The 24,686-nt window shown below is 35.2% G+C and overlaps 1 protein-coding gene across 1 annotated transcript in view; it reads left to right on the plus strand.

The window, feature by feature from the left end:
• Window positions 1-24,686, plus strand: part of RICTOR (RPTOR independent companion of MTOR complex 2) — a 94,905-nt gene that overhangs the window by 23,369 nt on the left and 46,850 nt on the right. The window contains exons 4-10 of the mRNA XM_067315628.1: window positions 8,327-8,391; window positions 14,204-14,335; window positions 15,433-15,496; window positions 19,992-20,118; window positions 21,146-21,315; window positions 21,567-21,634; window positions 23,118-23,185. Of these exons, the coding sequence (XP_067171729.1) occupies window positions 8,327-8,391; window positions 14,204-14,335; window positions 15,433-15,496; window positions 19,992-20,118; window positions 21,146-21,315; window positions 21,567-21,634; window positions 23,118-23,185 (694 nt within the window). The remainder of the gene's footprint in view (window positions 1-8,326; window positions 8,392-14,203; window positions 14,336-15,432; window positions 15,497-19,991; window positions 20,119-21,145; window positions 21,316-21,566; window positions 21,635-23,117; window positions 23,186-24,686) is intronic.

A 24,686-nucleotide genomic window follows, 5' to 3' on the forward strand; every position in this document is an offset into this window, starting at 1 on the left:
AAAACAGTTTGAGGAGTTGACCTCTAGTAAGTGGTCAGTGACACCTTCAGTCAGCACTGCAGTTCATAAATTATAGTCAAGTGTCTGTAGCTTCAGTGAACTGAGTAGGCTTACCCCTCTTTGATTGTTATGGCCAGCTAGATAAGGCAGGCACCTTGAAGTTTCCCAACTCCTGCTGATTAATACCAAAACCTCTTGGTTATTTCTTTGGGGTTTTCCCCACCCCCATGAGAGTTAGGAAGTGATACATTACTGAAAACCAGAAGGAGCTCTACAATTGTAGTTACCTAGTGGAAAATAAGGTTTGGATTTGAAATATTCATTTAGATGGCTTTATTATAGATGGCTTATTCTACTATTAGTTTCTGAGAGATCCTTTACAGCTTTTTAAACTTAAAAGCATATTTAAATAATGCAGTGGAAAAAAAATTCACAGATGTTATTATAGGGTTTTATGCTGCTAAATTTAACTGGGCTGTGGATCGCGTGCGGTGCTACAGAGGTTTTCACCCAGTGTGTCTGTCTTATTCATATGCCCTTGCATTGTTTCTTGTTCTGCTTCTGTTGTTGTTTCAGGGTCTTGGCTGTCATTTGCAAAGCTCAGCTATCTTTGAATCTGAATGCAATATTGACTGACCATAAGGTTCATCCAAAAGCTATACCACTGTGAACAAAACCTGATACCCCATGATGAAATACGTAGCAGATGGGAATAAAACATCCCCTTAGGAACACTCAGCTGTGGAACAAGTTTGAAGAGTAAAGGGATGCCAATCCAAAATCTGTAGTTTCAGTAAGAACTCCTCTTTGATGCAACAGTGATGTCAAAGATTTTAGAAACAACTATTTTAAATCAAGCAAAAACTCTTTAGCTTCTTTGGAGTTTCCTATGGAAAAAAAGAGAAAAGGAGAGACTTTAAAACCTGCTAAGCAATCTCTCACTGCCTGTGGTGGTTCAAACTGTATTTCCAAAATTACAGTACAGTAGCTGCAATTGGACAACAATTGGATCCATAGAATAATATCATCTTTTTACCTATTAATTGCTGTGAATATTGTTATATATAAATTTGAACGGTTTCGCTATGCACCCAAATTGTATATGCTGTTGACCTCCTGTGGTTTTGTTGTTTTGAGCTACTGTTTCCAAGACATGTTGATGTGTTACTCATATTGCTATGACTCATCCAAGTAGCATGAAAAACTCATAGCTGACAGTAAACATGAAAAAAAACTTCACTGCAAGTTACTCATTGTCTGGGCTAGAGTAAGTATAATTTTGTGCTAATGTTAAATCATTCAAGGAATCTGTACTATTCCCATTCATTTACCATTATATCAAAAAAATCTGAATTTTTGAGTTGATTTATAGGCAGTTTTAACAACAAAAATATACTTTTAATATTAAAAAATAAATTAATTTTTGCTTGATTCCAATAATTCAAATAATATCTAGTGAAATGCTAAAGTACAAAGCAGACTTTAGTATTCTTGTACCGCTTTTGCATACAGACTTATACTACAATGACATTGCATATTAATTGTTAAATTTTAAAGTCAAAAGCATGCTGGTTATACCTGGCTTTGTCAGGAATTCAGCTGTCTACAAAAATCACTGCATTTGGTCTAGAATGATTAACCTGCTTAATGTTGTTTGAAGGTGAAATGAGAAGAAAGTGCCAAAGTTAAGACTGGATTTGCCTTAAACACATTTAAGACCAAGCATTTATGACTAAGCAAATACACAAAGCGTTAGGACCAGCTGAACAGTATCTTCTTTATAACAGTGTTCTATGACTTCCCCCCCGCCCCAAACATATTTCAATCCGACCTTGCTTTTGCCAGTTTTTTTTCCTAGACTAAATAAACCCAATTGCCCAGCCTTCATGGGTGTATTTTCTGACCTTCTTATATACTTTTCTGCTACACTTTTTCCAGTTTTTCTGGTCTTAAAATGTGGTGCCCAAAATTGTTCCTCACCCAGTTTTATGAACAGCCTGTAAAGTGGAATAAATATTTCTGATCTCGAACATAATGGAGTCCTGTTAGTATTTTCAAGGGTAAAATTTGCCTTTTTGGAGACTGCATGACATTAACTCGTTTGGTTTATAGTTTGCTCACAGATCTTGTTTTGCTTTCTTCTACAGTATGGGGGAGTGGGGGTGGGAAGGGCTGTTGCATACATCCTTGTACTTTCTACAGATGTGGTTCCACTCACCCCACTATGACCACCGCTTTCTTAAATGTAGCATTTTACACTTGTTTCTTTTGAAATTTGTTATTGTATTTGACATTCTGGATGTTTTCTGGGTATCTTGTATTTCTCTTCTGGACTCCATTCAGCTTTTCCATGTCCTTCTTACTGTGTGGTACCCTGTGTGGTATGATATAGTGTTCCCTTCGTCTAGTTATTTTTCTTATCCAGTTTGGGCACTCTTGTCAAATCACTGGAACATTTTGAATCCCAACCTTGCAGTCCCTCTTCTAAATTCTTTTATAGCTGTAAATCCTGTAAGCTCATTACATTGTGTAAACTGTTAAAAAAGCCAGTACATAAGTAAAGGGGGCCTTGGGACACAAGGAAACTGCTAATAACTAATATTGCATATACTTTTTTCAATGAATTTTATCTATTCATTCTCTCTTACTCTTGTGTGCATACACTCACACACACATACTTTAGTTTGTTAGTTGTGCTTAAAGAAAGTCATAACTGTGATCAAGTTTCATGACTATGTTCAAGTTTCAAGGTAAGATCAAGTTTCTTTCTACATTAGCAAGGGGGTGCATGGTGGGAGCACATGTACAGAGGAAAACAGTTGGAATTGAGGAGTTAATATCCACACTAAATGCATTTGGTGGGGAGTGCTTACTGTGGACTAACTCTAATCTAGTCCTGTGAACTGAATGCCCTTTTAACAGTTGAAGCATGTTAGGTGAGTTCCTGGAACACATCTTCTGCTTTAATTTCCTCTCAAGACCACTCAGGATACAAACCAAAGTACAGTAAGTGGAGTGACAGAAGACTCACTTCAGAAGTGCGCTCGTGATCCAAACAAAAATGATAGTATAGTTGCATTTCAAGAGCACTTTTTGGATCTGACCAGTGTCCACAGGCTGCTGTTGTGTGCACAGCAGCTTCAACAGCTCTACTAATTCATGGGTCAATAAAAAGAAATCTAGTCCCTCGAAAGCTTTGCAAACCCTTGAAATTAGTTATCTGTCAGGACCAACAGTTTGGCATATATTTCATCTTGCAGACTGCTTTCTGAGAAAAAATTTCTGCTTTACTTGTTATAGTTCCCTTTGCAGAGATTGACATTAAACAAGTCTGTGCACGTATAGGGACAAATGTGAAACTGTGGTCCAGGGAATCACTAAAATAAGCAGTAAGTGCAGTTATTCTCATTTTCATGCTAGTGTTTTGGTCTTTGTGGGAGACAACCATTAGTAGATACAAAAAGGGAGATAAACAAACTGTTAGGTGCAGTGAGTAAGTTATGTTTTTCCAGTGTCTTTCATGTACCAGTTTTTATCTATTTGTGAATGCTGTTAGAATTTAACTAGCAAAGGTAGTGAAGAATTAATGATGCAAAAATGTCTCAATGGGGCAGGAGGGAAATTTGATGTCGTTGGGAAAAATAAACTGAGAAGCATGTTTGTTTTCAAGGGTTTTGCATAATACAGCATTTAAATGATTCCAACTATGAACGTCATTGAAGAAAGGATGTGAGAAAGGTAACTGTAAAACACTTCTCTACTGATGTAGATTTTATAGCTGTAAAACAGAATTTTTGTTCTCATTACTTTATTTATACTCTAAGTTATTTTGTAAAGGGCTAGGCGAGGTTTTGATTTTGTTCAATTTTGAGCAACGATGATAAGCAATGCTAAGAATTCGTTCCAATTTGAAGTGTACTGATGACAGTGTTTGTAAGAGTAAGTGCCTTCTCATTTTTTTTAGTTAGTTTCTGTTATGGTAGTAGTCTACCACCAGTAAACATACATACATATGTACATACCTCTCTCTCTATATACACACATGTGTGTGTACATATGTGTATGTAGAGCTTATTTCCTTATCTAGGTACTGTCTTGTGCAACTTTGGTGAAAATTGGCTGCTTGGTAGATTTGTTTTTGCCTCTGCTAGTCCTCATAATGAAAAAGGTTGAGAGAGTATTTGGGCAAAGTTTTACATGTGCTTAATCTGTTATTTCCTCAGCATCCGCTTCCTGCTGCTGTGCCTGTTGGCTTCCCCATTAGGGAAGAGTCGTAACAAAACTAAACGAGCTTTACTCCTCAACCCTCGGTATCTTAGTGACTGGGGAGGACTTGGTTCCTCTGAAGAGCTTCCTAGTCCTGAAGAGGTTCTGGTGAAAGGCACAGACAGGGATATCTTAATTCTGTTGTGCTTGATTTATCAGGAAACTGAGGCACGGTATTTGTTGGCCCACTAGCGTATGTCTATCTCGGAATCAGCTCTGCTCATAAGGCAAGAGGCAATAGGCAAGGGCTGAGTGGGAATGGTAAGATACTTTTGCTTTGGGGCGAGGGAAAGGATTAAAGAGGGGATGGGGCCACAGACTGGAGCTTTAAGTGTTGTGTGGAGGATGGAGGTGGTGGGGAGTGTTGACAGCAGGCAAGAGAAGTAAATTAAAGGTATTGTAGGAGGTGGGATTTAGTAGATGCAGGGAAGAAATCATATAATTGTGATTCCTGCTATTCTTTAAATAACTGGTTTTTAATGTTGCATTTTGTCACGAGTTGTTACCGACCTTGTTTCAGTTACAATACAGTTGCAGGAGTAGATTGAGGGGAAGGGGAACATGGTGACAGTCATAGTCAGCTGAATAGTATCTTAAAAGTTCAGAAGCGTTTTTTTAAACTTTCATTTTCAGAGCTGATGTAAGGTGGAAAAAATGCTTGTACATTAAAGATATGATTCTTAGTGTTTCTGGACATAAGAAACTCTCACCTTTCATTTCCATTTTTCTATCTTGCATGATCACAGTCTTTACCTTCTTACGAACAGCTTTCACTGTATTTCCCAAAATATCTTCAAAATCAATTTTGGCATAGCAGATCTTTTATTCAAAAAGTAACCAATTATTACAGGATATTTTTAGGTACATCTTGTATGTGCATGTTTTCTAATAATTTTGCTTAATGCTTGCCACTATATATTGATTTCTCTTTCTTATAACCTCTCCATTCTCTTCTGCTACTCATTTGGTGGTATGTTGTAAAAGTGATAAAAATAGAGTAAATATGAGAAAGTAGGGGGAAGTGGAGAAAAGTTGTGCTTAAAATTAATAAAAGTAAAGAAGTGAGCCATGAAGGAAAATGCTAGTGATATGATTAAATTGACCTGATTGTAGAAAGACGTTAGTTGAACCTTTTGGCATTAAAAATAGGTGTACTGATGGCAATGGTTTGCATATAAAGTAATCTCTCAGATAAAATGACATTAATATCCTGATATCATTTTGTTTCTTCCAGAACAAATAAAAAGACATGATTTTGAGAGACTGTGATAGTGTAATATTGTGGCCAAAAATGCAACAGAAACTTTTTCAAATCCTTATAACTGCTTACTCTGTGATAGGTAGTGAGGGTAAAAGAATTCATGGGCACCTCTGAGATTTGGGAGACACGTGTTCTTCTTTGGCTCTTGTGGAAAACGAAACCTCCAGCTCCTAGTCTTAACTGTTTGAGAAGATGACGTAATATTTTCTACTACAGGTTAATACTATATTACATGTCATAGCCACTAGTTACGGTTCCTATTGAACTCTTACATTAGTGTGAATTCTATCCATAGACGATTGTGCTCCCTGGGTAAAATACCATATTGAAACAGAATTTGAAACCCTGTTTGAATTAAGCTAATGTGACTCCTCTTTGCTGTGTAAACAGAATTACATTAACCTTTCTTCTCCTCGGAATCAAGACTTAGAAACGGGACTTGAAATCTCCATTAAAGAAATGCTGTTGCATGATCATTGGGCTAGACAATAAACTAAGAATAGAGGAGAATTTTGCATGTAATTGATGTAGCTTAAATTATTTTATTTTGTGATTTTCCAGTTTGCCTTGGTAAACAGTCTTTTAACTTCTCTTAATTAGAAGATACTTTTCTGTATCTAATCTGTAACTAATCTATTTATAAATAAATAATGCGGTGGTATAATTTTTACTTGAAGTATAATATTGGAAAGACTCAGGTTTCTCTTCTGCACTGAGTTTGAAAGGATTGCACTCATTTTCAGCTGTTGATGAAATACAGCTACTTTGTAAATTGTTGTATTACTTGTTGTATCTTTTGCTTTCCCAGAGATGTTTTTTTCCTACTTCAGAGATATTATTCAGTTCTTTTAAGTAGGAAAAAAGGCTGTTAAGGGTAATATGGTATGTTAAAGTAGGATTTCTCATTTGTGTGTGGGGTGGAATGATGGGGAAAGTTTAGGTTTGTAAATGATGAGCCTAAACAACTATTGATGCAGTTTTCTGAAATTGAGCAATGAAGTATTTTTACTCACTACCTTCTCACACTGTTTTGCTTACACTCTGCCAGCCAATTTTTACAGTTCATAAGATGTCAATAGAAATGCTAAAGCAGCAGTGGTGGCCTTAGGCAGTCCAACAACACAGCATAAAAATAGATTGATAGTGGGATGTTACATACTGTCATAACCAGTTAATGCATGCAATTGCCTAGTTTTATTTTGAAAGGTGGGGAAAAATAGGTTGTGTAATAACTTTTCTTACCTTTTATAATCACCTTTGAGTAAAGCAATTGTTATGAAAAATGGAAAAATCCAACGTATTTCAAATAGCTAAGATTATTTGAGCCAAAATATGAAGCGGATCCAGGCCAATTTATTAATGTATCTTATTATTTTAACATTGGGTTTCAGTATTACCACTATGTGTCTCTCTCACAAGATGAAAAATAATTTCTTAAAATGTAATGTGGTCCTTGGAAGAGTTTGCAGTTTTTCTGCATAAACTGAAATATTGTTTGAATTTAAACCATCATTCTAATGAAATCTGTTTACTTAAAAATGAAATTTCAGTGCAATATGCTGATTTTTAGGTGGAGGTGAGCAATGGAACAGAAGCACAGAACATGTTAAATATTTCAACTTACAGCAACTTCAAATTAAGTTCTCATTTTTTGTAATAAGTTTCTTATTGTTAGTACTAAATACATAAAAATGAACGTGGCACAGAATTGTTTTTGTAATTTCAGAACAGCGGTGTTCATTAGCATAAACACTTGCTCAGTTTCTCACTGAGGAGAAACTGTTAATACTGCACTGGTTTAAAACTGAATGCATACTTTTTTGAAAAGAGAGGGCAAAGTGCACATCTACTGCAACCATTATTAATCACTGGAGTTTTTGAAAGCTCTTGGAAAAGTACTTTGGGATTTGGACCTAGTATTAAAGTATTTTATAATTTTAGCATAGTAAATGAGATTATTAGGAATTTTACTGCCACTGTTCCAAAGGAGGACAGCATTAGCTTTTCTTAAAGAAGAGACTCTTTTTCTCAAGAGGCTAAAATGTTAGCGTGCTCTAGATTTCTCCTTTGAGATTGGTTTTGGACATAAATACTGCACTTGTAAATCTTCAGCCTTGTGCTCAGAACTGACAGATAAGGTTGAATTGTTCAGAAGTTGCTACAGGTTATGGGTGTCTCTTGCGTGTGTGTGAATGCAACTTTTTGACACCGTGAGCCTGGCCTGTCATTGATTCCACAGAATTTGTGGATGTTTTATACCACTGAAAATCAAGGTCAGTTACGGGACATTTACTGTTGGTGGCTCCTTCTGAATTTTTTCAGGTGCCTTTGCTGTTGCAAAACACGAGCGTGGTTCATGGGTTTCTTTCTTTGCTTCAAGACTCTCACTGCAGCTGTACCTCTTTTTGAATGCGAATGTTGTGTGCGCTTCGACTTCAGTCTTTCATCTGTGTTCAGGCTGTTTACCAGTTTCCCAACTGGTGGCTCTTGTGCACAGAGCTCAAAGGCAGCAAGGCGAGCAACCTGAAGTAGGTGGAGATTAAAAATGGACCAGTAGGCAGCTTACACAATTGTACAAGCTTTTATCTAATAAGAGAGGCCAAAGGACCGTGCGTGTCTGGTGTATATATGAATGGAGTGCCAGCAGCAAAGGCTTTCAAGGCAGTGTGAAGCTGGCACACTTTCCACTGCAGTGAATGAAAGATGAATTTAATTCCTCAGGTTTCTTTGAAAGCATTACCAGATATTTTTCAGGTTTTTAGAGAGTTGTTTATAACAGATGCTTTCTTTTATTTTCAGCTTCTTTGTAATACTGGCCATGCTGAAGAAAAACTAGGTTTTACTTATGACAGCATCATAATATGGTAAGTAGTAAGGAATACTAGATTAATAGTAGGGTACTTGTTCTAGGTGGAATAAAGCCAACTTTATTTATACTTTTAAGCTACTATTTTGTAGTTCTAATATGTTTGAAAATTTCATAATTAAATATATACATTACAAATATTTTAATGGGTAAAAATCAGAAATACATGCTACACTGTTGGGCAGAGGAAAAAAAAACTCAAGTTAAAGTGTGGATTTCTTTATTATATTCCTCATAAATGTAAAAATGCTTTTAAATATCTCACTAACTGCAGAAAACACTTTTCCTAAAAATGCGATCTCATAGAATGTGGAGCAAACTCTTTAAGGAGAACCAGGATTTGAAGATAAACTTTTCTTGTTAATTTAATCTATATGATTGGCTTTGTAGCATCACTTTCCTTGCAAGTAAAACATCCTGTGTATGTACTTTCAAATGGAATTTTCCTCTATTTTGTCACCATTTCTGAAAATCAAAAGTAACTACTTGCTTATTTCCAGAACTGTGTTTTTGCACAGACATTGATAAGTTTGTCCTGAAGCTCAGCATTGGTGGCAGAAACAACAAAGAATTAATATTTAACATGATTTGGGTTTTTTTCCATTTAGTCATCTGATTTAAGAAAGCAAGCTTAGTGGAGCTTGTCACTCTTTAGGTAAAATTTGGGGGAAACTTGTATCACTTCTTGCAGAAATGTTGTAAATTGTTTTGTTTTCTTAAATACTGCTTATTTCCCCTGATAGAACTAAAATTTAAAAAATACTAATAAGTATATTTTTGTGAATGCGTATTTTACTGCGAGCTTTAATGGCTTATTGTCTCCTGATACAATCTTTATGTAATCTATTATAATGTTTTATGATGAGACTAAACATTGCTTAAGTGTATAAGTTCAAAATTCTTTCCCAAATAGTTTTTTAATACAAGTCTTACAAGTTTACATATAGAGAGATATCTATCTATGTATTTAAAAAAAAAAAAGTGTTTGCTTTCATAGGACTATTTACAGAAAGAGCTGCTAATGCTACAATTAAGGATGTGGATAAGCAACAGATAAAATATATTGTTCTCAACAGGCACATGAAGAAAATTTGTCCCCTACTAAGAAGAATGCCAAAAATGGCTTTTCAAAAAAATAAAAACACATTGCACAGGAATATGATCTTGGTTAGTGATGTTACTTTGGTCAGTCTAGTGCTTCCTCTGTGTATGTAAATGAGAAGCAAGTTTTATATGCATGTATGTAGATTATTCTGCAATAGCGATCATTTTCAAGCTCAGAAATACAACCCAAATATTGAGATATTAACAACCTTAATTGTGCTGATTGGTGGTTCTTTGGAAATATTTATAGGATAGACCATTTTTATGAAATATGCACTTCTCAGGCAAGGTTTTAAATTTTGTTCTACAGGATTATAGACATTCTGCAGTAGTATTCTGTTTGCAGGTTGTTTTGATATACAGTGTATACCCATTCTGAGTAATTTGCAAGGACTAAACTTCTGATTCAATTAATTTAGGAAATGACTTTGAGAGTTAGACACCTAAGTACATATATTGCTTTGGAAACAGCTTGTATATTTGTCATTTGTGCTGATGATGTTCTCAGCAGTATCTTACGTTTCCATAGGAAACCTGTTTGCTCTACGGAACAAACTTCTTTTTCTTTGAAAAAGAGAAAGTAAATTTGGATACAAGAAATGCTTTGAGAGCTTTGTGCATTTGTGAAGTATGAATGGCTGATTTTAAAGCACTAAACTATAAGGGATTAATGATTTCAAGAAAAATTACAGATTTCCTATAAAGTTCTTGGTTTGAGGGTCAGTAGCCTTGATGCAATCTTTGGTTTGGTTAAATGTTCTAATTATTCTTGGGTTAAGGATCTGTTTTTTAGAACTCATTCTCTTTTTAATATTTTAGTTAGTCCAGGTGCCTGATTATAGTTTCTTCCTGCCAGCAGATGGAGATAATAGTGACACATTTTGTTGTCATTCCCAGTATAGATGGGTCTTGCCGGTTCCCAGAGCATCATACCATTGACAGCTGAGAGGAAGCCTTGAGCCATGAAGAAAATGGAGTGTTGGTAGGCCTCAGAAACTTTTGAGGTCTTTTAGTAATGTGCCAAGAGGCTTTGGCCATAAAAGCAAAGTTCAGAATATTCTTAATTACCTGACTGAATCAAAGAAAGATCTGTGAAAGCCATTGTTATCGTTCTGTAGTGAGTGGACAAGATGCTTCAGGAAAAAGGTGCGAGAATGAACCTACAATAGGTAGTTAATATTCTTATTCCATCCTTTGTTAGTTCTTCCAGACTTTTTATCAGTCTTATGAAAGTATTGTCTTATGGAATTCCTTTTATTTCTACAGCAACACTTAAAATACTGGGGCAAGTGGTATTATACTTAGTTTTCCAGATGAAAATATACTATGCATTTATGTATAAAATATTTCGTATTCTTGGTAAAGCTCACTCTCTCTTACACAATCATAATGTCTTTTTGGCTCTTTCAGCCACAGATGCATAATGAGTGATCTACAGTTGATATCAAAATCATTTTCTTGATTGGATGGCTATTTTAGAATCCTGTAGTATGGGTAAATAAAACAGTTTTTGTCTTGTGTGCATTAAGTCACCTTTAACAATCTTGAATTTTCTTTACCATCTTGTTAACTATTCATACAGATTATTTTCAAGTTCCCTTGAAGTTTCTCATAATCCCATCCTACTCTAATTAACATAAGTAATATCATCCTCTTTAATTTTTTTCCCTCCCTGTTCCTTTTTCCAAATTATGAATCATATATTAACTGCTATCTACCAAAGGAGATTGTGAATCTAGTACTTAACTGTTGTCAGGATAAAAATCTCTCATTCATCTCTGCTCTTTGCTATTCATCTTTTCAGATTTTGATTTGTGAAGCTACTTTTTATTGCCCTGTAACATCTTTGTCCCTTAATACAATCTTAAGCAGCACCTTGCTTGAAAGTTTTGGTTGCCAGTTAAGGAAAGTGGTTCCTCTGTATACACCATTATAATAACTCCTTTAAAGTCTTTCAAAAGACCAGTGGAATATAGTTTGCATAAACTATTCTGGTTGCTTCACATGGTTCACTAGATTTATTTAAGGATTTCTGATAAGCAGTCACCTGGATGAGCTTTGGAATCCTTTTTGTGTAGACCTTTTTATCACCTTTTTCCCCTCTTGGCCATAGCTATTTATAATGAGGTGCTATACACAGATAGTTCATGCTTGTGTTCTTTCCGGACACTTAGATGTGAAGCTTGGTGGGTTACTGGTAGTACGTGCTGATGAGTTTCCTCTAGATCTTCCATCACTTCCTCTTCTGCAACTACCTCATCTTTAATACCATAAAAAAAGGTTTTAGGACAGGAATCTTCATATAGATCTCCAAAGTAAAGACTTGGTACAAAGAAATTGCTTATTGTTTCTGTTGTATTTCTGTCCGTCTTATTTGCTGCGTTCCTTTCCTCCTTTCTCTCTGGTGATTCAGTGCATCTACTTCATCTTTCAAGTTTCCTGCCTGTGATATACTTGAAAAAAATGGAACATATACATCTGGATCCCCCTCATATTTTTATACTTTTTTTTTCTTTTTGCCTACAGTAACATATATTCATTGAATTTTCATAAGGTCAGATTTCTCTTTTTGCTTATTCTACATTCTCTCAGGTTTTGAAGTTCAGTGTTTTGTTTTAAGGGAAAGGTTTTGTTCAGCCTTGTACGTTTCTGTGTGTCATTACTTCCATTATGCCTTTATGGATTTTATGGTCTTTATTTTAGAGCTAAGTCTTTCTGGCTAACCATATATTTTCATTGTATCATCACTATTTAAAGATAGTGACATATCCCTTTTTGGTACCTGTCTCTTTCGAATATTGAACCTCATGATAGTGTTGCCATCTGTAGTGGTTTCACTATTGTCAATTCTTTAATTTCTGTCCACAAGTTAAGAGTATCCTTCTCTTGTGAGTTGTAGAACAAGCCTTCAAAGCACTAATTAATTTTGAGAAACTGTATGTCTAAAGATCATTTTGTGATGCCATTCAAGAAAAGTTTTTGTCTCCAGTATAAAAATAAATAGTGCTTTACTTGATGAGAAAAAAAATCCAGATTCAGAATTTGGTTGTCCTAATAGGAAATGTCATAGATAGTAATGGCACTAATTCACTGAGGAGAAGCGAGTGACTTCTATCTTAACAACAGAAACAATTCTGAGGCGTCTTAAACTGGCATATCTAAACAAATCACAAATTCTAAGGCAGAAGTCCAAATGGAGATAGTATTGTTGAGAAGAACTGATTCTTGTGAGCTCATCCCTCAGACTTCCATGTATGTAAATCTGCAACACAAGAAACAAAGTATGATTCATGATCTAAAGCATACCTATTATCTACTTAACACACTTGAAGAGTTAATTGTCTTTCCTTCTCTCTGCTTTTCTTGAATGATTTGGAAACAAATCTATCCTCCGGTTCAGCTTTTTTTAGAGGAAGAATTTTTCTTAACCTCACAATAGTAAGAATCAGTTTCTTATTTGCTACTGGCTCAGCTTGAAGTAAATAAAGACAATTAGTGGCACTCTTCTCATATGAAGAATCATATTTGATTTTACAGCAATGGTGATCTTCCTAAGGCAATTCCCTACGTGGTGCTGAAGGTAATAATTAGTTCATCTTTATTTGCATTTAATATTGTAGGCTTTCTGCTTTGTCTGGACATCACCTAGGAGTAGAGACTTTTATATGGACTGATTGATCTCCAGAAAAATTCAGAAGATTTGGGCCTTGGAATAATGATTACCCTGCAAGCATGGTAATTGATTACCATGAGCAACTCAGAATAAGAAAAGAAATGAAACAATTCTACTAAAATATGTGGCTAGGTGTTTTGTCTTTCTTTCTTTCTTTCTTTCTCTCTCTCTCCCCCCCCCCCCTCGCCCCCCCAGCTTAGCCAAGAAAGAGGAGCAGAAGCTCATGAGGGCCTTCAGAAGGCTGATTTGTCCATTTATACTTTCAGATTCCATCTCTGGAGATCCTCAAAAGCTCCTACCTTTCTTTTTACCTAGATAGTGAATTTAGGCAATTATATTATGATGAGTGTTTTGTTTAGGAAAGCTTACCATGATGAAAGCAAAATGCTCTCAAAATTTGTATAAAGAGAAATACATTTCAATTAAATGTTGGAATGAAATCTGTAGCAATTTATTTTGTGTGGGGTTGCCTAAATTTTCCTTTGACTCTTCTGTAACATTTCATGTAAACACTGAACTATTGGTGCCATAGCATCTTTAATGAGTGGTGCATATAGCTACCGAAAGTGTAAATTTGTCTCTATTAGGTGTCAAGACATTTTTTTTAGGATTTATGCTTATGGGCTGACAGTCCAGCAGAGGAGGAGATATTCTCCGTCTGTTAATTTTCTTGAAAATTGCAACTAATCTAGAATACCTTTTGGGGACTAATATTGTGCTCATCTGTTTTGTCAAGTAACAAGTCAGGTACAGGTCTTGGTCATATATCATTTCAGGGATGTAGGAATTGTTCTTAAAAGTTTGTTTTTTGGCTTTCTTCAGATTAATATATTGTCTACATCTGCTGGCAAGGTGAAGGTTTGTCCTCTAGGCTGTACAGGTATATATCTCAAAGACACAAAATTAATGCAGAATACTTCTCTTTAAACATTAGACTTTATATTTTAAATTAGTAGGTACTAGCTGCCTGTCAGATGGTGAAGTCTACCTGCTGCTATAGAATTGTTTTCCTGCTTTGTTTTCTTCATTGTAGTCTGCGGTTAGCTTTACTGAATGAAGCAAAAGAGGTGCGAGCAGCAGGATTGCGAGCCCTCCGGTATCTCATTCGGGACTCGGGTATTCTCCAGAAGGTGCTAAAGTTGAAAGTGGATTACTTGATAGCCAGGTAATTTTTCTTTCATTACAATCTGTGTTGTAAATCTCTTGTTTTATCATGGTTAAGAGAGGTGAAGAGAGATACTTTCATGTCTGTTTACATTCTTGATATGTAGCTTTATAAAAGACTGTTTTCTTTGATATTATTTTCTTCAACTTCTTTCTTTAAAAATAGAGGAATAATACATCCAAATAAAACGCTATCCAAATGTATGATATGCTATGAGGAAACTAAAAAAAAATTAGATGTACTTAAATTTAAGCTAATTTTGAACCATAAATGGTATTATTTATAAATTAATCTGTGGTGTTATTAGGAGATTGAAACCTTTAAAATTTTTATGTCTTAACTTGTTTTATGGGGTTCGTTCTGATTCTTTGTATTACCATAGTGCTTAGGAGCCTGTTGTACAAAGACATGGGGAAAAAAATAGTTCATGCCCAAGAATTCATCATCTAACTATAACCTATGACACAACAGAAAAATACCAGAGGGCAAACTAACAATGAGATAATAAGATCAACATGATGAGTACATCTAACTATTATCATCTCTAGTGCTTGTTTTGTTAAAATCTTGTCAGATTTAATGTAATGAGGTGTGTGTGTGTGTATCTGTCTATCTCTATATGCAAATATAAAGATATATTTATACTTATGCATATATTTATATTTGCATATAGAGATAGATACACACATGCATATATATACACACACTCAATTTTAGTGTGCACTTTTAATTTTGTTGGGGTAAGGGGGCTTTTCTGATATGAGGAGACACAGAACAAATGGTGATGTGAAATATAAATATTTTGTTGAGTCTTACTTGAAACAGCAAATGCAGCTAGCTCAGATTTGCTGTTGAAGCCTTTCTGCCTCATCATTGTATATTTGAGAACATTCTAATGATTTACTTATAATGAGGATAACTGAAATAATAAGTATGCTTGCTAAATGGCAGAATTTTCAAACAATAGGTCGTAATTTTTTTTAATGTTTATTCATTTGCATGAATATTAACAATGAGATATTAACAGTTATGGTGAAAGTTAGTGTTGTTATAAACAAAATGGTTTTGGGGTTTTTTTTTTGTTTAACTTATTTCAGGTGCATTGACATACAGCAGAGTAATGAAGTAGAAAGAACACAAGCACTTCGGTTAGTCAGAAAGGTAAGCTCTAAAAGTATATGGTCTTATATTAGATATGCTGGTCAGCAGTTCTGACTCCAGGATTTCTCCATCAGCAGTTCTTTTTCTCACAGTCTCTTATTCCTTACCTTAATTATCATATGAGAAGCAATTATAGCTGATAATTCAAAAAAGAGAAGGAAGGGCACTACTGAGACTTGTGATTTTAATCTCTTAGCACTGGCAATCTTGAGTGGACTAGAACTGTGCTAACCTTTCTTTGATGAAGATAAAACTGAGCAAGATTTGTGAAGAAACTATCAAACGATGAGTGCAAGGATATAAGAACCACACTATTAAGTTTATCTAATAACTTTATTGTATAATGTATTTAAACATATGTGAGTTAAGGATGGGAGCTTTTCTGTCATCTGAGAAATGAGGCAAATTGCCATTGCTGGAATAGTCAGTTCAAGGAATGCTTTCAGCCTTATTGCTTTATCCATAGGTGTTGATGCTATCCATAGTTCTTTTCTCAGATACACAATAAGACCTAGCTACTTTTTGCTAGTTACTGTACTGTGTTCCCACGGGCATGAGATGTTTGAAGCTGTTGTAGCTGCATTTTCAAGCTCATCTTAGAGAACTTGGCATACATAGCTACTGAACCTACTTTTTCAGGCAATATGCTTTTTATTCTGCCTTTGTACCGGACTTTGCTATTCTTTATCTTATACTCTTCTACTGAACATCTTAGGTAATTTTTCTAAGACCCGCATGAGATTTGAAGTGAATGGAGGAATTGTTCCCCAGGAGCACTGTGTTTAATCTCAGTGATTTGCACATATATATGTGCGCATGTGTGTGTGTGTAGGCTTAAAATATGGAAATTTGATATGCAGTTTCTTTTCTTGAAATAGGCTCACTTGGTTTCTGTCTTACAGAAGAGACAATATTCTTGATTGACACAACTGTAAAAAGAGTTTTTTATCTTGAGGAAGAAAAAGGAGGAATTGCCCGTATCAGTATCATAGTTCCTTGAGGAAGTTGCAATTTAAAAATATTTTTGGCTAATTAGTTTAAGATGACCTTCAGTGTAGGGCTAGGATAACTTTAATACGAAACACATTTATAATGAATTGGTTTTACTGGAGCCAAACATTTGTCCTCATATTTCTGGCTTTTCTTGAGCATTTTCATCTTGAGCAAAGACTTCTGCTGGCTTGCTTGAAACAAGAAGCAAGAGAAATAAATCCAATAGTTTGACCTGAAAAAATGATCCTGAAAGATCCACTAGTGCTTTTTTTTTTCCATTGTTGTACAAGGATTCTCATTATAGTTCTCTTCATTGTGTACCCAAAGATCTATGAACTTGCATCACTTGCAAGAATGCCCTGCAAAAGCTGCATTTCTACCTTCTTTCAGATCATACAATGAAACTAATTCAGTGCTTATCCAGGATTAACCAATACATGGAGAACCTGAACGTGAGTGTTATGCTGGTGAAGAAGGAACACTTTGAGGGAATTATATATGCATCTGATGTCTCCTTTGATTGAAGAGTGTTCCCCAGTTCACTCGTTCTACTTTGACGCTGAGAGTTACGTTGATGAGTGATGTTTCTCAACATCTTTTGCTGCCTGGGATACCCTTGTTTCTTAAAAACAAAAGCAACAAACAAAAAAGCCCCCACCCAATCTGGCCATCAGTAAAGTTAACACCTTTTTCACATCCTTTCTGGACTTCATCAGTTAAGTACACATTGGCACAGAGCAGCTAATCATTAAGAAGTCTCCCAAAGTATACTGTGGCACAGCTCCCAACTGGCATGTTCTGTATTCTCGCACTGTCTTTTTGTAATCCTTCTCTTGCCCTTCTCCTATCTTTCCTCATCTCCCTCAAGATCACAGACTCAGTGGTTTGTGTCCAGAATTTCTCAAAGATTATTTAAATGTCTAGGAGAGGAGAAAGAATGTCAAATACAGTGATCAGACACAGTTAATTTACTTATGCAGGAGATACTGTTTACTAATAAGCCCTTGAAGAGCTGAACTGGGTTTCATCTGCATCTCAGAACTATTACTGTTTTCTGTTCCAGAGTCTGGACATGATTCTTTAACCTTTGTTTTTGATAGGAAAAATGCATATATAAGAATAGCATAGATATAAAACTTTAAAATTAAAACATTCCCTCAGTTTCTTCTCTTCCTTTCCATAGAGTAGAAGAACAAAATGTAGTATGCTAATCCTGTTTTATGAATTTATAAAAGACATTTAATGATAAACTCTTTTTAATACGCAGGTAGTACACGAAGAGAAAAGAAAAATAACTTTAAACTTTTTTAGTTAGGCTTTTGATTTTTTTTGAAAGCTTTGTATGTTCCTTTTTTCCTTTGACTGTATATTCTGTGAGACAATATCTGTAATATCAGCTTTACATTTCCTAGTGAAAGCTTTGTAATATAGTCTTGAAAAGGCTAAATTCAGAAAGCATTTCTTCATCTAATAAAAGTCATTCTATCTATATTTTTTAATAATTTAAGAGGCAGAATGTTTTATTTTCAAAGCAGAAGTCAAGATGAGGTATAATATGAACCACCTTCTTTCTTCCTCTTTATTAAAGAAATCTTTAAAGACTGACTTCATAGTCTGCTACTTTTTTCATCATAACTGCTTATTAGTAGCCTTGCCTTGCCTGTCCTTGGTTTTTAGAATTGTATTTACATATGTAGAGTAGAAGGAAAGGAAATGCAAAACTGATATTTATTCTACTGAAAAAAACACTTGGAATGTAACATTAAAAGAAAAAAAATCCTTTCCTTTGCAAAACCAAAGAAAGGAAAGAAGCAAAACAAACTTAGAGGCTGCATGTCTTCTCAAGCTGTTACAAGTACATGTGAATGTTCATTTTGAGTAGAAGACAAAGCTACAATTTTGTAGAGCAGATTAGTACACTCATTCTCTTGCTAATTCTTGTTATTCTTTGCCATAATAGAAATGAAAGACTGTGTAGGTGGGGAAGAGTTTGGGTTTGCTTTAGAGTTTGCTTCAAGCTTCCTGTTTTGTGGGTGACAACATTATATATGACAAGAAGTTTCTCAAAAACATGTCACAAAAATAAACTTGTTAAAACGTTCAGATATATTTATGTAGTAATGCTGATTTCTTCTCGTTTTAACATTATCTGAAACAAAGGAAAAAAGATTAGTCTCTTTTGGCTGAGCCGGTATCTGTAAGACATCTAAGGGAGCCCTAAAATGAATGCAGAATAAAATAATTTTGGAAAAATAATGCAGATAAGCCTGCTGCTGTTAGCAATGAAAGGGATATTAAGGCTGCTGACCAAGGTTTTGTTTAAAAAGTTGTTTTAGGTATTGGGTGCATATTGAGCACTTTTTCACACCTTAATTTGATTCATTAATAGAAAAAAAGTGACATGGTTGAGTGAGCTTTAACAAATTACGTTGTTCCCTTTTTAAGCAGTCAGACTACAAGTCTATTTCCCCTTACTAATTTCATCTGTTCATATTTAGTGATGTCCCTGTCACGTAGGAGACAGGATATGAGCATTTAATTTAAGCAAACTATTAAAAAATGTGAATAGGCAGCTACTCAGCCTTTGTAGTCAGAGCCTCTTCCTCTTTAATATGCACACAGGGTCTTGCTCCTTAATCTAAATGGTACTTGTCTTAAACCAGCAGCTGAGGATTTCCATTGCCCAGGGGAGCTTCCCTAGTGTGAAGTAACATTGGCTGTTAATATCTGTTCTTGCATTCTGTCTCAAATTTATTGAAAGTTATTTTTATTTTTCAATTGAAGAATGACTATTGATTTATTAATGGAAGCAAGTCTTGTTTCATCTTTGCTTTTCATCTGATGTGTGCAAGACCTGTGGTTTCTATAACATACCTTTATAACCTATCATGAAGTTGAATTATGCTGCAGTTCTAGGAAGATCAGGTACTATACAACCAGTTTTAGGTGTATTACTGACACCTTCCAAATACTGTAGCAGCTTCTTTTGTTGACTGTCCTTGTTCTGTAGCCTGCAGCACAGTCTCCCCTCCTGTGTGCCTAAGGAACTGTATACCAAACAGAGTTTATTCAACTGTTAACTATCCAAGAATAGGTATTGAAGAATCAGTGGTGCAGTGTGACCGAACCTTCTACAAGAGTTTGTAATCTACTGTGTGTCATTGGATAGTGTCCTCTGTTAATAAAGAAATTCTTGGAAAAGATCTGAAAAAGGTAGCAATAGTTCTCTCTGGAATAGGTATCCTTTTTATCCTTTCTCATTATGGTAAAATAATACAAAAATGAAAAACTAAACCAGGAGGAGAATAGTAAATTAAATTCATAAACCAAGAATTTCAAGAACAGAAAGAATATTTTTGAGGATTTGTGTGATACAACAAGATAGACTGTGCCATGTATTAACTGGTTGTATCTAGGAAACAGAATGTCAGTGAATCAGTGAATATATGTAGAGAAATATTACAAAGAAAACAGTATTTTTTTTTTCCCCCATTTTTGGCAGATGATCACTGTGAATGCTTCATTGTTCCCCAGTTCTATAACTAATTCTTTGATAGCAGTTGGAAATGATGGTCTTCAAGAAAGAGATCGAATGGTGCGAGCTTGTATAGCCATTATCTGTGAACTAGGTAAGATGTCTGGAAGCTAATTAAGAAAAATTTTAACATGATTGTTGTCAGTTTTCTAAGAGGTTCTCTTCTGTGTGTTCATATTAAACAGCTTTATTCAAATAATAAAGGGCATGTGGTCAATAACTAATGACTAATAACTAAATATTTTTAATGTACATTTCCTAAATTTAGCCATTAATTTGATAATAAAGCAGAGTCACTTGAAACAACTTAAAATTAAAATCTCTTAAAAGTGAAGTACCCAAAGATTTTGGGTATTGTGCTTTCCTCTAAGATTTGGTAGTTTTTGTATTTAGGAGTTAACATTTTGCTGTCTTAAAAATGTTTCCCCACTACAGTTGATGTTTTCAGTTTATGAAAACAGTTTATAAAAACTAATGGATTGGGAATAGTGAGAATACCATACATGAAGTGCTGTTAAATGTACAGAGAACTACTAAATGCTTTCCTTTAAAATTTTAAAAACGGGTACTGTGGTTAGCTGGCTTCTAGAAGTCAATATCTGCATCTGTGTAAAGATATGGACAGTGATTTATGCTAAATCCATATACTTCCATATGGTGCAGATTTTTAAGTTTCTTCCATTTCTGTATTAGTGAGAAATAACTAGCAAAAGTTTCAAGACTTAAACTGTTTTAAAGAAATAAACAATTTTTTACTTTCTTACATTCTATTATAAATATTTTGTCCATGTCAGTTCAGTGAAGCACAAAACCTTTTTGTGGTGAAATGCAGACTACTGTATGGACATTTCATCAGAAATAAGCTAAGAAATTGTTGTACCATGGTGACTGACTGACAGTGTTTTTGTTGATGATAAATGTAATCCAAAATCTTGATTTATCATTAATGGCACTCAGTGCCTTTAAAAGCTTTATATGCATCTCGGCAGTGTTCAGGAAGAAAAAGATATCTGTATTGCATAAACCATGAGTTTTACTCATTTTGTGTTTGTTATATTGGACTCCTTGAAATGTTTTCTTTCCTATCATTCAGTGAAGTGATGTGTTTTTTCTTTCTTTAGCACTTCAGAATCCCGAGGTGGTAGCTCTTCGAGGTGGTTTAAGCACCATCTTGAAAAATGTGATTGATTGTCAGCTAAGCAGAATAAACGAGGCTCTGATAACTACAGTTTTGCACCTCATTAATCATCCAAAGACCCGACAGTATGTGCGAGCAGATGTAGAATTAGAGGTGGGTTCAGTTTTATTTGTTTAGTGACAGAAATTAGAAAGTTATGTTACTAATTAAAATGTTTAATTTTCACTTTAGATTTCACCCTCTGTGTTAATACAAAATGCATAAGTATTTATGCATTAGTATTAATAAAGCATAAGTATTTATAAAGCAGAAATAAATGACAGATTGGAGTGGGACTGAGGAAAGGGCAGGACCCATTAATTGTATTCTCATGTGAAAGTAATGCATGTCTTTCTTTTGTTTAGCGAATTTTAGCTCCTTACACAGATTTTCACTACAGGCATAATCCAGACACAGCAGAAGGACAACTCAAGTAAGTGTTAATGCTGCTACTTGTGCTACCAGTTATGTTCATGGTATCGTAATTAAACTGTTTTTCTTTCCAAAGTGACAAAGTAAAAGCAATGAACTAGTACTCAACTACTTGAAGTTGAATATGATAGCAGGTTAGGATGCAACCAATATATTGTTAAACTTTTAAGATTTAAAAGGGAACATTTAGTTTTACCCTCCCTCTCCCCCCATATTTATTTATTTTAAAAATTATCAAATCATTATTTTTTAGTTCAGACTTTTTTTTTTTAATCTAACTTTAGGCATCCACAATGAGGAGTTTGCATTAGAACTGCTTCTGTGTTCAGGGGTTGGGTGGCCAGCCTCAGGGGGTAGTGGTTAATGAGTCTCATTCTGCCTGGAGGCAAGTAACAAATGGACTTGGGGGTCTGACTGGTTGGGGAGCAGTTCTCGTAAACCGTATACCTTTAGCAGCAAAAAAGATTAGCAGTATCCTAGGCTGTATTAACAAGAAACATAGCCAGTAGACTGAGGTAAGCAATTATTTCCCTCTTCTTTGCACTTACTAGACTTCGTCTAGACCACTGTGTCTGGTTTTGGGCCCCCTAACTCGAGAAAGACTTTCTGAGACTGAAACAAGTTCAGCAAAGGTCCAACAAGGTGATCAGGGAGCTGGGGCACTTGCCCTGTGAGAAGAAATGAGTGGATTAGGTTTTGTTCAGCCTGGAGAAGAGAAGGTTTGGGAGGGGAACAGAATAGCAGCCTTTTCAGTACCTGTGAAGAGGTTATCAAGAAGATGGAGCCAGGCTTTTCACGGTGGTACATGGTGGAAGGACAAGAAGCAGCAAAGAATAAATTGGAAAAAAAGAGAGGTTTCAACTGGATTTAAGAAAAAAAAATATTCTCATGAGGACATCAAGCATTGGAATAGATTGCCCAGAAAGGTTGTGCAGCCTTCATCCTTGGACATTTCAAAGACTCAACTGGATAAAACCCTGAGTAACCTTGTCTGGTGTCATAGTGGACAACTGCATTGTGCAGGAATTTGGGCTAAGAGACCTTCTGAGGTTCCTTCCAACATGAATTCTATGATTGTATGTTATCAAATGACAATTGGTGCTTAGGTCTAGGTAACTGAACCAAGGTCCAAATCTTTTGACCCCCACTCTAGTCATACTGTCCATGGAAGCTTGAGTGATTCATCTGACCAGTTGCAGGTGTTTACTTTGATGTGATCCTCCTACCGTAGAAACTCTGCTGAAAAAGAAAAAGTAACAATACCTAAAATTGTAATCTTTGGGTTTGTGCATACATACCGTATATATGTATGTATGTATATGCACCTCAGCAGTGTTATACGCAATATAGGCACTTTAAAAATTTTTCTTCCTTTGGGTTTCATTCCCCATCCAAAATCTCAGTTAACTACTGCTGTGTTAGTAGCACTCTTTGTCTTATGGTAATGTAACTATGTATTGTGACATTTGTTGTTTTAATAACAGAGAGGACAGAGAAGCACGATTCCTAGCTAGTAAAATGGGAATAGTGGCAGCATTTCGGTCATGGGCAGGTAAGATTTTTTTGTTTGCTTGTTTTAAGTTGAATGATTGGAAGGCACTTTCACCTTTCAGAGTAAAAGAATGGTTGGTTTAAGCACAGAATCTGTCTCTCTTAATCTGTCTTCTGTCAGTACCTTCCTACAATTGGGGCTAAGGTGTATTTTGATCAGAGGATTCATAAATAGTTTGCTTTAACTAACTCTACTGACAAGATGCAGCTTTCTTTGTCAATACAGAATACTGTATCAGTTGTTTCTTGATGGTAGTTCTTTGGTGAGTGAGAGAATGTGGACAATAGTATTTAAGTATTTGCCTTAAAGATTGTTTTGCTGGTGTAAATAACAAATCTATTTCTCTGCACAAAGAGATGTCAGCAGAGCAGTGTTTCATTAGCACCTGGTTTTACCAAGTGCTGAAATTGAAGATAAATCCCAATATGGACATAGTTTTGGATTTTTCTTAATTGAAAAAAGGGTGTCTTGCATTTTTCTAAATCCTTTCTTTGCAATAGTGCAGTATCTGACATGGAGCTGTTACCTCAGGGACTGCTCATTCTCTCACAGTAAAGTCAATGTCTTTAAAATAAACTAAAGCAGCTGATAGGACCATTTACCAAAATTTTGGGCAGGATTTTTACAGCTTGTCTTTGGGAAAGATAGAGACTGTATAGAAAGCCTTTTTGATTTGTAAGACTATTTGCTTTATCTTTTAGTGTTCTGAAAATTATCAGTAAGCTTAATTTAGCATTCACATATCCTTCAAAAATATCCTCACGTGCATTCCCACTTCACTGGGACGGAAACGAAGGTTTGTGACAACTTTGAAACTTCTAAGAAGCAGTTTCCATTAAGGCTGTTGCTGCATCTTCCCTAATTCAGGCATTTGGAACTGATAGCATTAGCCTAAAAAGTTTAAGTGACTCAAGAAACCATTGTCTTGCATATGCTACTTATCTTGGTACTTTCAGTGTTATGCTTTCTTCCATTTTTTTTTATATTACTTGTTATATTAGAGATTAATATTTTAAAAATATTTTTGGTACAAAAACGTTCTTACAATGTTGGTCTTCCCAAAAGACACACAGGAAAATCAGGGTTGAGGGATTTGTTTTTGCCTCTCTACACTGTCTGCTGTGTCTTACTACTTATTCTCCAGACTGGGTTATTCATTAGAGCTGATTCCTCTGTCCGTTATTCTCATGTTCCGTCATATCCTTACGGATGAAATTGGGCCGCGCAGCAGTGATTGCATACACCCAGATCTATTCCCCTATTGCAACTGGGATGTGACCATTATATGCTCTTGGAAATAAGGACTGTGAGGTGCACTGTGGAACATACTTGGAACATACACACTTCATGTGTATGTGGCCTCATGTGCTTATCAAAAGTTTTTGTGACGTGAAAATTTTGAACTTGAGGACTTTTCCATATAAAGCATATGTTAGTTAAATTAGTATGAATGAAAATAAATGGATGAGTAGTCAATAATTTCCATCTTTTAGTACTTTAT

Source organism: Apteryx mantelli, chromosome Z, assembly GCF_036417845.1.
Source record: "Apteryx mantelli isolate bAptMan1 chromosome Z, bAptMan1.hap1, whole genome shotgun sequence".
Lineage (NCBI taxonomy): Eukaryota > Metazoa > Chordata > Aves > Apterygiformes > Apterygidae > Apteryx > Apteryx mantelli.